Source organism: Sciurus vulgaris (genome assembly GCF_902686455.1).
Source record: "Sciurus vulgaris genome assembly, chromosome: 1".
Lineage (NCBI taxonomy): Eukaryota > Metazoa > Chordata > Mammalia > Rodentia > Sciuridae > Sciurus > Sciurus vulgaris.
In genome coordinates this window covers 162,057,130-162,073,445 of record NC_136461.1, presented here as the reverse complement: position 1 = coordinate 162,073,445, position 16,316 = coordinate 162,057,130, and the positions used below count along the sequence as shown (strand labels likewise).

At 36.5% G+C, this 16,316-nt stretch overlaps 1 protein-coding gene across 1 annotated transcript in view; it reads left to right on the top strand.

Moving 5' to 3' along the window:
* Positions 1–16,316, top strand: part of CNGB3 (cyclic nucleotide gated channel subunit beta 3) — a 141,305-nt gene that overhangs the window by 110,234 nt on the left and 14,755 nt on the right. The window contains exons 14-15 of the mRNA XM_079146608.1: positions 3,507–3,590; positions 10,959–11,077. Coding sequence (XP_079002734.1) covers positions 3,507–3,590; positions 10,959–11,077 — 203 coding nt within the window. The remainder of the gene's footprint in view (positions 1–3,506; positions 3,591–10,958; positions 11,078–16,316) is intronic.

The window sequence follows — 16,316 nt, the reverse complement described above, 5'->3', positions numbered from 1 at the left end:
CTAGTCTTGCACTTTGGGGCCATAATTAACTAAAATAAGGGTTACTTGAACAGAAGCACTGAGATACCACAACAGTCAATCAGATAGCTGAGACTCCCCTAAGAGAATCATGATGGGTAGCATGAACATGCTGAGCAAAGGGCTGATTCATGTTCTGGGTGAGACAGAGCTGGAGAGCACAAGGTTTCATTACACTAGAATGATGGCATTTAAAATTTGTGAATTTTTATTTCTGAAATTTTCCATTTAATAGTTTATATCCACAAATTATAACTTCAATTGTAAAAATTAATGCCAAAAATAAAATCAAACATATAAAATAAATGTTAAGTTTTTTGAGATCTTCTATTTCTAATCATTTATAATCTTCTCCATGGGTATGAATAAGAGCTATTTCCATTACAGTATCATCCCAGACATGTATAGTCATCTCTCTGTTATCTGTGGGTTCTATACCTACAGATTCAAACAAACTTGGATTAAAAATATTAGAGAAAAAATGTGTTTCTATGAAACATGTACAGACCTTTTGATTGTAATTATTCACTAAACAATGCAAGAACAACTTACATAGTATTTACATTATATTAGGTATTATAAGTAACCTAGAGATAGTTTAAAGTACAAAGGAGGATGTCCATAGGTTATTTGCAAACATCATCCATTTCATATGAGGAACTAGAGCATCCACAGATGGTGTCTGCAAGGGATCCTTGAGCCAATTACCCCAGATATGGAGGGAGGGATGACTGTACATGTTTAAGAATCCACAAGCATATTTCTTTTTTTTTTTTTTTGATTCATTGTTTACAAATGGGGTACAACTTTTCATTTCTCTCGTTGTACACGAAGTAGAGTCACACCATTTGTGCAATCATATATGTACATAGGATTATGTTTATCTCATTCCATTATCTTTCCTCCTCCCCCCCTCCCCCCCTCTTTTCCATCTACACAATCTATCCTTCCTCCATTCTTCCATTACCCCCTCCCCCTCTCCATTATGTATCATTATCCACTTATCAGAGAAATCTTTCGGCCTTTGGTTTTTTGGGGGTTGGTTTATCTCACTCAGCATGATATTCTCCAACTCTGTCCATTTACCTGCAAATACCATAATTCTATTCTGCTTTATAGCTAAATAATATACCATTGTATATATATACCACAGTTTGTTTATCCATTCATCTATTGAAGGGCATCTAGATTGGTTCCACAGTCTAGCTATTGTGAATTGAGCTGCTATAAACATTGATGTGGCTGTAGTATGCTGATTTTAAGTCCTTTGAGTATAGATCAAGGAGTGGGAGTATCACAGTCAATGGTTTATCCACAAGCATATTTCTAATGGATTTTCTTTAAAATGTCAAAGATGCTGACTTTCCTTAGTGGAGAAGATATATAGAGCAAGTTTTTGAATTTTCTAAGTGAGTTTTGATGATAAGAATACCAATTATTGAAATAAAATAATTCTGAAATGATGATAGCATTTAATTGAGCAAATGAGTCATTTACTTGGAGAATTTTTGCTAAAAACAACTTTTTTACTTTTTTTTTTTACTAAAAAATTTTTTTGAAAATAATTGTCTTTGATTTGCTTTAGCAAAAATGATAGCCAAAAGACATCTATTCACTATAGTACTTAAAATTTAGCCAGAATAACTAGTCTAAAGAGAAAGAAAGAAGAGGGATACAAATAGAAAAGGTGGGAATGAGAAGTTATACTCCATTCATGCATGATGTGTCAAAATGCATTCTACTGTCATGTATAACTAATTAGAACAAATTTTAAAAATCCAAAAATATATGAAAGGTGGGAATCAAATTATTCATCTGACAGAGGATTAATATCCAGAATACATAAAGAACTGAAAACAGGTAACAACAAAAGAACAAATAATCCAGTTAATGAAGAGACAAATGATCTGAACAGATACTTCACAAAAGAAGAAATACAAATGACCAAGAAACATATGAAAAAATGTTCAACATCTTTAACTGTCAAGGAAATTCAAATCCAAACTTTGTTGAGGTTCTACCTATTTACAGTCAGAATGGCAATTATCAAAAAACAAAAATAATAAATATTGGCAAGGATGCAGAGCAAAACCCTTGTAATGCTGTCGGTGGGAATGTAAATTAGTACAGCCACTATGGAGATCAGTATGATCCTCATAAATCTTAAAATAGATCTAGCAATAAAATCCAGCTACACTGATCCTGTGGGACTGAGGAAGGCAGGAAGAGGGAGGGGGAATTTGATCAAAGCCCAACATATTTGTGTATGGAAATGTCACAGTGAAACCCACTAATTGGTACAATTAATATATTTGAATGATTATAATTTTTTTTCAAAAGGTATTTCTTCTGGCCTTGGTCTTTTTTCCGTTCTGGACAGCCAGAAGCTATCCTTTCTCAAATGAAGTTTTAAAATTCTAACACCAAGTTTGTCTGAATGCTTCTCACCATTGGCTACGTGAAGATATTTCAATCATAAATGATTAACTTTCCTTATCAGCTAAGCAACCCTGAGGTCTAAATTTCATATGGATCTAGGTCAAGTGTCTGCTACAGAAACCATTACTGAAAACTAGTGATTACTAAAGAAAGGATCAGCCAATCCACAAATTGGGGGCAGGCCCTCTGCTTCTCCTCCTCCTTCCTCTACTACTGACTTTATGATTATTTCTCTACAAAATCCTAATTCCCCTAAAGGGTGAGCAGGGCCAACTACAAAAGGAAAATTGCTACATGTTTGCACTTCTGGGAGAAAAGATAAAAATATTTGGTGAAAGCAAAAGACTCAAAGCCACTATAAAGTGGGATTTTTGAAACGTCTATAAATTTTTCTTTATCATATAAATTATGATTACTTAGACAAAATATACACATAGACATTTATTTTAACAAACAAAATTTGTTTCTTATAATATTAAAGTGAATATAAACATTCACTCAACAGATTTTCTTTCATATTTATTATGAAATTTTCCCTGCCCCTAAGAAAATGATAATTCAGTTGGGGAAGAAAGACATATAAGTTTGAAAAGTTAAATAATACCTAATAATGGTATGAAAGATGATATAAGAAAAATATCTACAAAGATTGTGATCTATTTGAGTCCTAATGTACTAATAGTCACAATCATTAATAACTATCATTGATTAAGAACCATGCTAAGTTTTATTTATGAGATAAGCACCATTTCTGCACCATTTCTATAACCATTTTACAGATTAGGAAACAGAGGGCATGACAGACTGCATAATAATAAGTATAGACAGAATTCTCACCCAGACCTACCTGATCAAGTTGCAAAGTCTAATCATTATGCTTCAGATATCTTTTTTTCCAAATTTTGGGTCAAGTTCATATCCACTGGCAACTAATATTTTAGTGCTAATACAGACAGAATCCATTACTATTTATTTCCATTGTGTTTGTAATTCATTTGAGATAGTGGCCTTTTGCTGTGTCTATAAGAATTATTTTTCTCTTTATATAGAATTGTGACAACCAGATGATTTATGACATGTTGCTAAGATTGAAATCCACTATCTATTTACCTGGTGACTTTGTCTGCAAAAAGGTGAGTGCACACTATTTTCAGATGCACAACTAATAAGCACATTTGCAGAATTCAGACATAGGTTGTGAGTACAGTTAAGACAAAAATCTGTCCAGGGTGAATTCCATAGTATAGAAATAATTATGATATTTGGTTCTGTAAAACAAAAAGCTACCCTTAGACATCAAAAGGAAGGAAGACAATGCAGATTTCATTACATATATTATTGAATATAAACTTGGAAATCAAAATGTGCTTTGTATGAATGTAAATTACCAGTTGCTACACCCCATTAATTTTAAATATTTTAGGTGGAGGAATAAGTTACAGAAGCAATAGGTGTTTCTGCTCTATGTCTTTAGCAAATCATCAGTTACCTATGCTTTGCTCAGCTTGTTAGTGGTAATCAATGCCATATTTTTTAAACTTTACTATGCATTTTATGATTTCAAAAGTAATTTATAGTCATTATTTTTAAAATAGAAAACACATAAAACAAAAGACAAAAATTCCACCACCCAGACGTAATCACTGTTCATATATTTGGCCTATCATTCTATAAAGTTTGATAGGTAGATAGAGCTTGTTTTATGAAATCAAGATCATATAATATGTATGTTTTGAAACTTGTCATGTGACAATATATGAACATTTTACATATTATTAAATAGTCTTCGATAATCTGATTTTTTAAAGGTGCAAACATTCTGATCTATAGATATATCATGATCAGATTCCAAATGAATATTGTCATAAATAACTCTGAAACAAACATTCCCTTGGATAAATAGTTTTCCCATCTCTGATCACTAACTTTACGAGGGGAGAAAAAGATGACCCTAGTTTTTATTTCTGGGGAGGGTAACTCAAAGCTGAAATCAATAATCAAAATTTAAAACAATAGAAGAACATGAACAATTCAAAAAAATGGGAGTGGATCCAAGATCTTGGGAATTCACAAACAAGTGAGGATAAGAAGCATTCATTTCATCCCAAAGAAATACTAAAGTAAGTACAAGGTATCATAGGACATAAAGAAATGGCATTTGTCCTTCCTGGCTACTGGTAAGATTTCCTAAAGAGGTTCACACTAAGTCTTGAAAGACGAGTTGGAGTGAACCAAGTCAAAGACGAAATAGGTGTTCTGGGTAGAGGAAAGAACTAACATGAGCTAAGGCAGAGAGAAAGGAACAGTGTTTCCAGGAGGAGTGTAGAAAATGACAGGAAGGTAAATATTAGAACAATTTTAGAATGATTTATTTAGCAAAACTCAACAAAGCTTTTTAAATACCATGGGACAGGCTCTACGCTGAGTACTGAGAGAAAAAAGATGGTCTTGCCCTCTGGGTGCTTAAAATCTAGCACCATGGATTCAATTCACAGTGTACATCAGAATCACCTGAATGTGGGAGTCTGGGTTCCACACACAGGGGAATGGCACCTCCACATTGACATTTTGTAAAAGCTCCCATATGATTCTAAAATGTAGCCAAAGTTAAGAAATACTGGCCTATGGAAGAAAAAAAATCAATAAATAAATGAACTTTTTAAAAAATGCCTTACTACAGAATGTATCCTATAAAAGGAAAATTAAAGTTGACAGGAGAGCTTGAAAAGGCACTTAATTTATATTGGAGGTTGGGAGAGTTGATCAGGCATGACCTTTGTAAAATCTAAGGGATTAAAATAGTTCTTTAAGAAAACTTTTAGAAGCTAACAGACAAAAAAGTCAGTGGACAGGATAGCATGTTTAATGAGGAGTTGGTGGACCAAGAGGCAAAACAGAGCTTCACATGTCCAAGGAATGGAAGCAAGTGAGTGACTGAGCTAGTGGAGAAAGACAGTCAAATGGACTGTGAAGTACTTAAAGTATCAGGCTGGAGGCACATGGTGACAGGTGGAAATCAGTCTGATGATAGAAGATGGCACTCAAGGCAAATGTTTGGGCACTGCAGTACAGTGAAGGCTGACTTTAAAAGAAAGCCAAGAAAAGGTAAGAGAAAAAGGCCACAGCTGTAACTTTGAAGAACACCAATATTTATGGAGGAGGTCAATGAAGAATATTCAGAAAAGGCAGTTGAGAAGGAGCTGTCAGAAATAAGAGCAATGAAGAAGAGATTGTGACATAATGGAAACCAGGAATATACAATCCTACACAAACTCATCCAAGTTAAAAGTAGACAGACTAAGCCAGGCACCATGTCACATGCCTGTATTTGCAGCCACTAGCGAGGCTGAGGCAGAAGAATTGCATGTTGCAGGCCAGCCCAGCAAATTTGCAAGACCCATTCTCAAAATAAAAGTAAAAAGGGCTGGGAGTGAAGCTCAGTTGTAGAATGTTGCCTAGTGTTTGGGCTTGATCCTCAGTCCCTAAAAAAAAAAAAAAAAAAAAAAAAAAAAAAAAAAAAAAAAAAATGTAGGTAAATCAGTAAAATCATTTCATTAGAATGGAAAATACAAACCACAGTGAAATTTAAAGACCCCTAGGGGCAGTGATGCATTAAAATGATATGGTCTTAATGTACCAAAATGTCCTTTCAATTTGTTCCAATAGCAGCAGGGACTGGAAATTGAGATGACTCATAGAAACTTTAGCACTTGGGTCCCTAAGCAGTAAAAATTTGCTTAACGAAGTGTGAAATGCAGAGTAGAGATGCAACCTTCTCATTTCTAATGTTTTCATCATACCACATTCATCACCCAATAATAAAAACACATCAGTGAACATCACTGATGGAAGGAAAGGAAGAAAGGAGAAAACATTAGAACTACAAGTCACATTTCTTGTTTTTGTTTTTAAAAGGAGGTTTACATGGTAGTATATTTTGACAGAGATGAAAGACTTGACCAGACTTTAGACAGATAGTTCACCTCAGTTTTTGCTTATTGTTTCCACAAAACACTATTGGAAAAATGAAGGGAAAAAGAATCATGTTCAATTTCAGTTTATCAAAATAATTGATGAAATGGCAGGGTTTGGGACTGAGTTTGCTGAATGATCTGATCCTCAAAATGGTTTCTAAGGTTACTGAGTGGGTTGTTTAGACGGCTTTCAGACTATTTGGGAATTTCCTCAGAATGTTCTGTAGCAGTGTAGAAATTACCCAGAAATCTTTTTTTTTTTTTTTTTTTTTTTTTTTTTCGGTACTGAGATTGAACCCAGGGGCACTTAACCACTGAGCCACATGCCCAGTTTAAATTTTTATATTTTTATCTTGATACCGGGTCTCGCTAAGTCACATAGAGCCTCGCTCAGTTGCTCTGGCTGACTTTGAACTTACAGTCCTCCCTCAGCCTCCAAAGCCCTTGGGATTACAAGCATGCACCATTGTGCCTGGGTGCCAGAGATCTTAAAACACAGATTCCCAGGACTTCATTCCCTGAGATTCTGATTTAATATTTCTGAAGCAGGGCCTGAGAATTTGTACCTCTAAATAACCTCTTAAGTGATGCTGATGATCCAGTAACCACACTGTTAGTAGGACCACTGTTTTCTGATGGGATCCGCTAAAGTTTCATAATGCCCCCACCAGCCTTGGGATAGCCTCCTATAAAGAACCTTGAAATTCCAACTTGGATCTCACTAAAGACTACCGCGCCCTTCATGAAGCACTTGCACTTTGCACTTTCTTGAAATCAGTACATAGACCAGCCTCAGAGCTTGGTTCCATTTTATTTTGCACAGTTCTCAGCCCTTATTCTCTGAGGAATATCTACTTCATTTGAATGCTAATTAAACTTGCAGGAAAGGTTTAAATTAGCCTAGAAATATGCAAGAAATAGTGGAAGTTTTGGTTCGTTGATTATGCCAGATCTCCTTGGAAAATTATTGAAATGATCATTAAGAAATAATTAAAAGTGCTGAACTATATTTAAGTACCCATTATGTACTTCTACTGCCAGTCAGTTGTAATAACTGCCTTTAAAAAATCATTCCAGTTCCTTGAGAATTACTTCATGCAAAAAAACACAGAATGTGACCCTGTCCTGATCATTACTTTCTGGAGTAACCCTTGGAAGACTAATTTTCAGACACTTTGCCTTACTTTTAAAATCATCCCCAGGCACAGTGTCACATGCCTACAGTTCCAGCAAATCAGGAGGCTGAGGCAAGAAGAGCACATGTTTGAGGCCAGCCTCAGTAAGTCAGTAAGACCTTGTCTCAAAACAACACCAAAAAAAGGGCTAGGGATGTAGCTCAGTGTAAAGCACCCATGTGTTCAATCCCTAGTATGGCAAAATTAATAAATAAATCATATCTACTTTATTCATATTTAAGAGAGAAAATTTTGGATGTTGGAGTCAACATTGGATATGGTCATCTGCACACATTCCAGAGTGAGATGACATAGATGTTGCCAGTTCTAGTGCTGTCACCTGCCGATCTTTTAACTCTGTTCAAGACACTTACCTTTCTAAACCTCTACTATCAGTTTTTAAATAAGAGTAATGATACCCTTCCGATTTGACCTCACTGGAATTTATGCAAAAATTAAATGAGTTAATGTCTATGAAATGCTTTCCAACTATAAAATAGCACATCCTGATAGAATAAATGCAGAAAATAAAATAAGAAGCTATGCAAGCCATGTGCAGTGGCACATGCCTATAATGGCAGCAGCTCAGGAGGCTGAGGCAGGAAGATAGGAGAGTTCAAAGCCAGCCTCAGCAACTTAGTGAGACCTTGTCTCAAAATGAAATATAAAAAAGGACTGGGGGTGTGACCCAGCAGTTCAATCCCTGGTACCAAAAGAAGAAGGAGAAGAAAAAAGAAACTATACAAATACCATATATTCTTATTTAAAAAAAAAAAAAAAAAAAACTTTTTTAAGCTGTTGGTGGACCTTTTTTAATTCATTTATTTATATGTGGTGCTGAGAATTGAACCCAGTGCCTCGCACATGTGAGGCAATGGCTCTACCACTGAACCACAACCCCAGCCCCTCATTATTTTTGAAAGTATTATGCAAAGGCAAGATATCAGTATTAGTACTTATATTTATATATAAATATAACTAGTTTTATTATAACTATAATAAAACTTCTGTATTGAAATTTCTACTTTGATCCATATATAATTGTAAATACATGCTTAATATGTTGCATAATACAAAAGTTAAACATACCTCTTTCACTGCTCAGTTAGGACATGTGGGTTCTAAGCTTCCTTTTGTTTCTAATTACCAAGTCACAGAATATTGACTAGTCAACTAAGTCAATCTGCGCCTTTATTTTCTTTTCTCTAAAGTAGAAATGACAGTTCTTACTCTCTATTCCTCATGATGGTAATGGGGAGATAAAATGAAAATTTCCATTTCCCAGATATCAACTAAGAGGTACAATCTGACAATTTTAACTTAGCCTAATAATTATAGTGCACTTGATGTTCAGGAATATAACTGTAGGTATCAAAGGACTTCAAAGCTTTCCAGAGACAATTATATTTCCCCTATTCCTAAAAGAGTGCATACTATATATCAAGCCTTGTGCTCAGCACTGGAACAAAGTAAACATTGTCTCAGTCATCTCAAAACAAACCATTATTGATATTGTATAATCTTGAGTTGGTTGGAAACAAAGACTAATAAGAATATTTGATTGACTCAACCTAGTCCCTTCCTAAACCAAGTAAATTTATTATATTCCTGCAACTTGTTTATAGCTTCTTGGTCTGTTTTCTGTTGCTATAGCTGAATACCACAGATGGGGTGATTACAAAGAATAAAGGTTTACTTATCTCACAGGTTTTTTTTTTTTTTTCTTCTTCTTCTTTTTGTGTATCTGGGGATTGAACCCAGGACCTTGTGCATGTGAGGCAAGCACTCAACCAACTGAGCTATATCCCCAGCACTATCTCACAGTTCTATAGGCTGAAAAGTCCCAGAGCATGGCACCAGCATCTGCTCAGCATCTGGTGAGGGCCTTCTTGTTGGACTATTATATGACAGAGGGCATCACATGGCAAGATGGAGCAAGCTCACCAGAGAAAGCTTGATTTTATGACAAAGTCACTGGTGATAATCCACTAATCCACTAAGGGTCCATTCATGAATGCAGAGCCCCCAGGACCTAATCATCTCCCAAAGACCCCACCTCCAACTCCATTAACATATGAAATTAGTGACTAAGTTTCCAACATGAAAAATTTGAAGGACATATTCAGACCACAGCAAGAGTTCAGGCAGATGAAGACCTTACTTAATATGAATGAAGGGACCTACCTAAATAACTTGTCTACTATTACGCAAATTGGCCGTTTTTAGAATTTAACAGCTTCTCTTGACCCAAATGTCACTGAGGTCTCTTGTCGGACACATTCTTTCTGAAAGTTGAGATGTGGCCAAAGACCCCGCAATTACTCATGACTTTGGTGATTTACAGTAAGGATTCACATAATTCAATAAAAAGTTATATTCATAGCTTAAGATTTATTATAGTAAAGGATCGTCAGAAACCATTAGAAAAAGATATACAGGAGCAAAGACTAGAGAAGTCAGTCACAAGTATTCTAGGCCCTACTTCTATGAAGGCCACATGTATATTCATTTTCCTCTCCATTATACCACAGGGACATGAGCAAAAAAATATCTCCACTTTCAGAAGTCATCTGAGTCTTAAGTCCAGAGTGCTTAAATGAGGCTAGTCATATAGCTAAATGACCAATCGAGATTCAAACTCAAAACTAGGTACGAGGTACACATCAAAAATCGTTGTGTTTACATTAAACAATGCTGACAGCTGGGTACACCTTGTCACACTGCCTCAGGCATACAGTAATATCATTGACCTGGGACCATGTGAACACCCCAGAAGATGAATTCTAGGAACTTGATCATGGATCATTGCCCTAGTTCCCAGGAGTCTCCAAAGATAAATAAGAATTGAGTAAGATAACGTGGTGCATTAACATCTCTCAATATGGAACAAAAATAATAACTTAAAGGTCTTCTGTGCCATGATTCCCAAAATCAGACCTCAATGGCATAGGTCAAAGGACAGAATTGACCTTGGAATGTCTGGAGTCCATGCTTGTTGGGTGGCTCAAGTACCTTCTTCAGATTATAACCTGTGGTCACCAAAGTCAGAGTGCATCATATGTAAAATCAATTATTTTCTCTACCCATGCCCATTCCTGGGGCACTATGCTGGCTAAACTATCTTCATGTATCCAGTGATGGTTTACAGTGCTCAAGCATTGTGAAGTGTTGTCTTTCTGATTATTTCCTTTCACATATGTCCAACCAATTTCTGTAACACAGGTCTTTACAATCATATTCTGTGCTTCCGTCAATTATATCTGCTCCTTTAGAAGAGTTTTTATTTCTTAATTTGGGGTATAATTGTCTAACATACAATGACTACTATTTCCTCTTTATATTTGGCATACAGGGAGAAATTGGTAAAGAAATGTATATCATTAAGCAAGGAGAAGTCCAAGTCCTTGGAGGCCCTGATGGAGCTCAAGTTCTGGTTACTCTGAAAGCTGGAGCAGTGTTTGGAGAAATCAGGTATCTAGAAGACGTCTCATAAGTATTGAAATCCATCATTTGCCATAAAAGAACAATCTTAGGTTATAAAATAAGTAAACTCCCTGCTTGAATTCCTCAAAGGTTTGATTGCGCTGAGAGCACTGGTAAAATAGGGATGTGCGCATTTCTAACCATTCTTTCCCTGACTTCAACAGGCCTAAAGATGAATGCTAGGTTATTTAGCTCTGTAATACTAGGACTGGGTCAGTGCCCTGCAGAATGTAGCAATAGAAGTTCAATGTATGTTGAATAAATATATGAATGGATAAGTCAATGAAAGAATAGTGAGAGAAGAGGTTGGGAGAGGGGGCTATTATCAGATTGTTGGAAAACTTGAATGCTAGGCTGACAAAGGGTTTGAGTAAGTTAAAGTTAAAATCATAGCTATGAGACTAAGTTGCCTGAGTCTGTATCCTATTTCCCACTCACTAGCTTTGTTCCTCTGTTACTTGACCTTCTGTTCTTTAGTCTAGTCATCTTAATAATTAGAATAATAACAGTACACATCGTAGAGGGTTGGAAAACGAGTTAATTCATTAAAAGCACTTAGAACAGTGTTCCATATGTACTTAAAGCTCATAAGTATTAACTATCATTACCATTATTTCCTATTGGCCAAGAGAAGTTTATCCCAGAACAAGTCCCCAAGAACAAGAATATAAGAGCAAATTGAAGCATTTTGTGAGCTCAACACTTCCACATGCATTATCACCTTTAAATGTACTCATTATTCATCCAAAAATATACATTCATTGATTACCTAGTACATACTTAGATTGTCAAGTGTTGCTCTATATCCTGGGAATGCTCAGTAAAAATAGCAGATAAAACATTTTCTCTCAGAGCTGACAATCCGGTGGGGGAAAACTTATAATAAATAGTTAAACAATTAACTGGATGAGAAAATCACATTGTAATCATTGCTGTGAATGAAAAAAAAATGTTAGAAAATGGCAGAGGATGCTACTTTAAATACAGTGGTTAGGGATGACCTCTCTGAACCTAAGATTTGAAAGAGTAAATAGAGGAACCATTCAGAAATGGGGAAGAGTTACTCAGATGACTGAACAGCAGAGGCCTAGAGGTAAAGAAGTCTTGTCTGATCAAGGGGAAGAAAAGTCAGTATGATTGGAGCACAGTGAACAAGACACTGTGACAAGATGTGGCCCAGTGAGTGAGCAAGAGACAAATTATGCAAGGTCTTGAAGGCCGTAGTAAGGAATCTGTGCCTTATTCTAAATACAAATAGATTTCAGTAAAGAGATTTAGGCAAAATAATAACACAAACTGAATTACAATTTTAAAAGACCACTCCAATAGCTATATGAAAAAGACACAAGCATGAAAGACAGGAGACTCATTGGAAGTTAGTAGCAATGATTCAAGTGAAAAATGAGCATCTTGAACCAGGAGACTGGTTCTTAAGGTGGAGAGAACAGTCTACTGTTTGGACAATTATTAATCCTTCCATAATTGAGAAAATTGCTATTCTGAGGTGCCCAGTATCTTACCAAGGATAAAAGTTCATGAGTAAGGGAAACAATGCTCAAACCCAAGTGTTCATGGATCAGGGTCCAGTGACCTTTCCACCACCACAAATGAAAAGCATTTGTCCAATCTCTGGCTTCATAGCTGCTAAGAAGTTATCTCTGAGTTTCAGAGATATGAATGATTTCATATTAGAGTAGCTTGAATTTCCTTAGAATGTTGATGCATATTATTTCTCTGTTGATAATATTGCTTCTCTTTGTAATTTTTCTCCTTGCTTAACAACTGGGTGGACACTCCTGTGAGGACTCTGCTCTGAGGCAGTGGGGTGCAAACACTTCTTAGACTATCCAAGACCTGTGTTCTTTGACTGTTTTCTATTATTTCTATTACTTCCTTACTGGGAGTCCTTGCGAAACTGATTTAATGTTTTTGCAGCTTCATAATCACTGTTATCTTCAAGGTCATAAAACATACAAGAGTCTAATCTGAAACATTGAAGAAATTAATTAACTGACCTCTCCCAAGGGTTGAATATTCCCTGAAGAATAAAACTTTACAAATACAAGTATATTAATTGCTGATATTATCCTCACAGGAGGAAATGCCCTAGGAATAGAATCCAGGTTCTGCTGAGTTGCAACTGTAAGTAATTCTAGATTCCTGACAGCAGCTTCTCAAATAAATCTCCTCTTATCCATTTGGTTTCTAAAGCCAAAATAAAATCTGTGGACCAGACAGGCTTTAAACTTGCTCAATAGTCTGGCTGATTTGAGCAACAGGGAGGGTTTTGCCTTGATTCTGTTCCTGGCTGTGGCTAAGGAGAAACAGGATGCATCTGCCTCTTCCAGATGCCCACAGGCTTCACAGGCCCACAGCTGTCCTACGCTCTTGGAGTTCCAGTCATTTATTCCAGATGGAGGCATGGCTGCCAAACATCCAGACATTGGAAAGATCTAGTAATAGTGTTTACTACTCAGAAATGCTGTGACCTTTGTTAAAATGAGCTAAATACAGCACTATCATGTAGCTTTTTAAAGAGGGCTCTTTTTACTTAGGAAAAAATAAGAAAGAAAAGAATTGAGAGCTTTCGAGGACATTATATATTAATCCAAAAGAGCAAAGTCCTGACTAAAATATAGATTTACAACTTGCCATGGAGAAAACCCAGACCACATTTCTAATTAACATCCAAAGAGTGCAGACACCCCATTTTTTAAAAGAAAGACCTAGGACCTGTAGAGGGATGGCCTCATGGTTGTTCTGCCTCTATTATTAGCCTTACATGTACATTTGGTATCAAGTCTTGTTCCCTTAATATATTTAACCACTTCCTATCTGTCTTCCACATCTGTAAAAAAAAAAAAAAAAAAAAAAAAAAAAAAATTCATTATTCTTGACATAACTGAATTTTCACTCTTGTATTTCTTTTATGGTTTCAATAGGATTCCCAATTGGTTTCATCTCACTTTGGAATATTCTCCCCCTGTAAAATTTCTGCTCACTCATCCTTCAAGAACGGGTTTAAATGTCATCTCTTTGAAGTCATTTCTAACTATCCCCAAAACAAATAGCAGCTCCCTCTTCTATGCCCCCACAATATTTCATTTGTGCATTTATTATAGTAACTACTACTGATTTATAGTTAATTTATTCAGATGGGTCTTTCCAACAGTCTGAGCTATTAAAATATAAGAATTTATATATTACCAGCAGCTACATGAAAACTAGACAATATGTGGTGATTTTTATTTATATTCTGCCTCCTTTAAAAATTGCACATCAGCTATTCAGTAATTTTGAATTAATTAAGTAGTTAATTATGGAGTGGGGAGGTAACTCAGTTGGTGGACTGCTGGCCTAACATGCATAAAGCCCCAGGTTCAATCCCCAGCACCACACACACACACATACACACACACACACACACACACACACACACACACACACAATTAATTATGGTTTGATAGAAACAAAAATAAAAATATTTGGGACCACTTACAATCCAACATGATGTGCCTCAGAGAAGGTCATGCAATCCCTTCTATACCAGGCACAGTACCAGCCACGAGGATGCAAAGGTGAATACAATTATTTCCCTCAATGCTTCACAGTAAATGAGAGACTTCAATGCCAGCTGATTAGATGCTTGGGTTATATCTGATGATGAGAGTAGGCACAGAGCACCAAGGAACACAAAGACTTCATAAGGACCAGTGTGCCTTTCAGACTTGGCAATTACTTGAAGTTATTTGGGGTGACCATCAGCTTCCCATCACTATAACAGACACCTGAGATAATCAACTAAGAAAAAAATTTTTTTTAATTTCTTTTGGCTCATTGCTTCAGAGGCTCCAGCCCATGATCAATTGGCCCATTGCGTTTAGGCCTGTGGTAAGGCAGCACATCATGGTGAGAACATGTGGCAGCGCAAAACCACTCACCTCATGGCCAGGGAGAAAAAGAGAAAGAAAAGAAGAAGCTGAGATTTCCTAGTCCTCTTCAAGGGTACACACCCAATAACTGAAAGCCTCCCACTAGGCCTCACTTCTTAAAGTTTCCACCAACAGCATCACCCTGGAACCAAGTTTAACACATGAGTCTTCAGGGGACACTTAAGATTTAAACTAACACTTAGAAACCAAAGACAAACCCTTCAGTGTCCTCAAATAATGTATAGAAACAAAAATGTGTGCACATAGGTCAGTTCCTACCATAGAGTATGTAAGGTCACTTGGGGTGTTCATCACAATGCACATGATGCCTACAGTGAGGTGAAGGGTGACCCCCACAAATATAGGCCCCTATCCTAATCCTAGAACATGTGAATATGGCCTTATTTGGAAAAAGGGTCTCTGTAGATCTCATTAAGATAAGAACTTCAAGATAATATGATCCTGGATTATCTGAATGGGTCCAAAATCCAAAAACATGTGTCCTTATAAGAGAAAAAAGACAAATCCATGTGAAGGTAAGAGGCAGCCACAGGCAAGGAATGCCTGAAGCCACCAGAAACATCAGATGCAAGAAACGACTTACCATTGGAGTCATGAGAAGGAACACAGTTCTGCTGACACCTGGGTTTGAATGTGTGGCCTCCAGAATTATGAAAGAATACATTTTTGCAACTGTAGGACACTTATTTTATGGTAATTTATTACAGGAATCCTAGGAGACTAATATGATACAAAAGACTTAAATTGTTAACTTATAAAATATTAATGAGGGGAAAAAAGGAGAAATTTTCTTGATACCTACCTCTACTTCACCTACGTGCCCAGATCTACGACCTGTTGATCTCACCTCCTGTGTGTGTCTCAAATCATTGGTATCTTACCTTCTCCACTGCTACCACTTCAGTCCAAACCACTTCCACCTCTTACAGGACATCTGCAGTGACCTACTGCAAGTGGCCAAGCAATCCTTTGGGAGCACAGATCTGATCATGTCGCTATCCTTCTAAAATCAGTCAATGTTTTCATGCTGTTCTTAGAAATAAGTGCAAAATTCCTATCCTGACCTACAAATTCTGCAGAATCTAGCCCTGCTGACCTCTCTACTCCAGGTTATACCTTGAATCCAGACATTCTGCTGCTCTCCTTTAGCCCTTTGAATGCGCCATCCTCCATCCAACCACAGGGAGTCTTGTGCACATGCTGTCACCTCAGCCTACGTATCCACCACCACCTCCTTTACCTAAATCTCAGCTTCTTTCAGATTTTACTGCCTT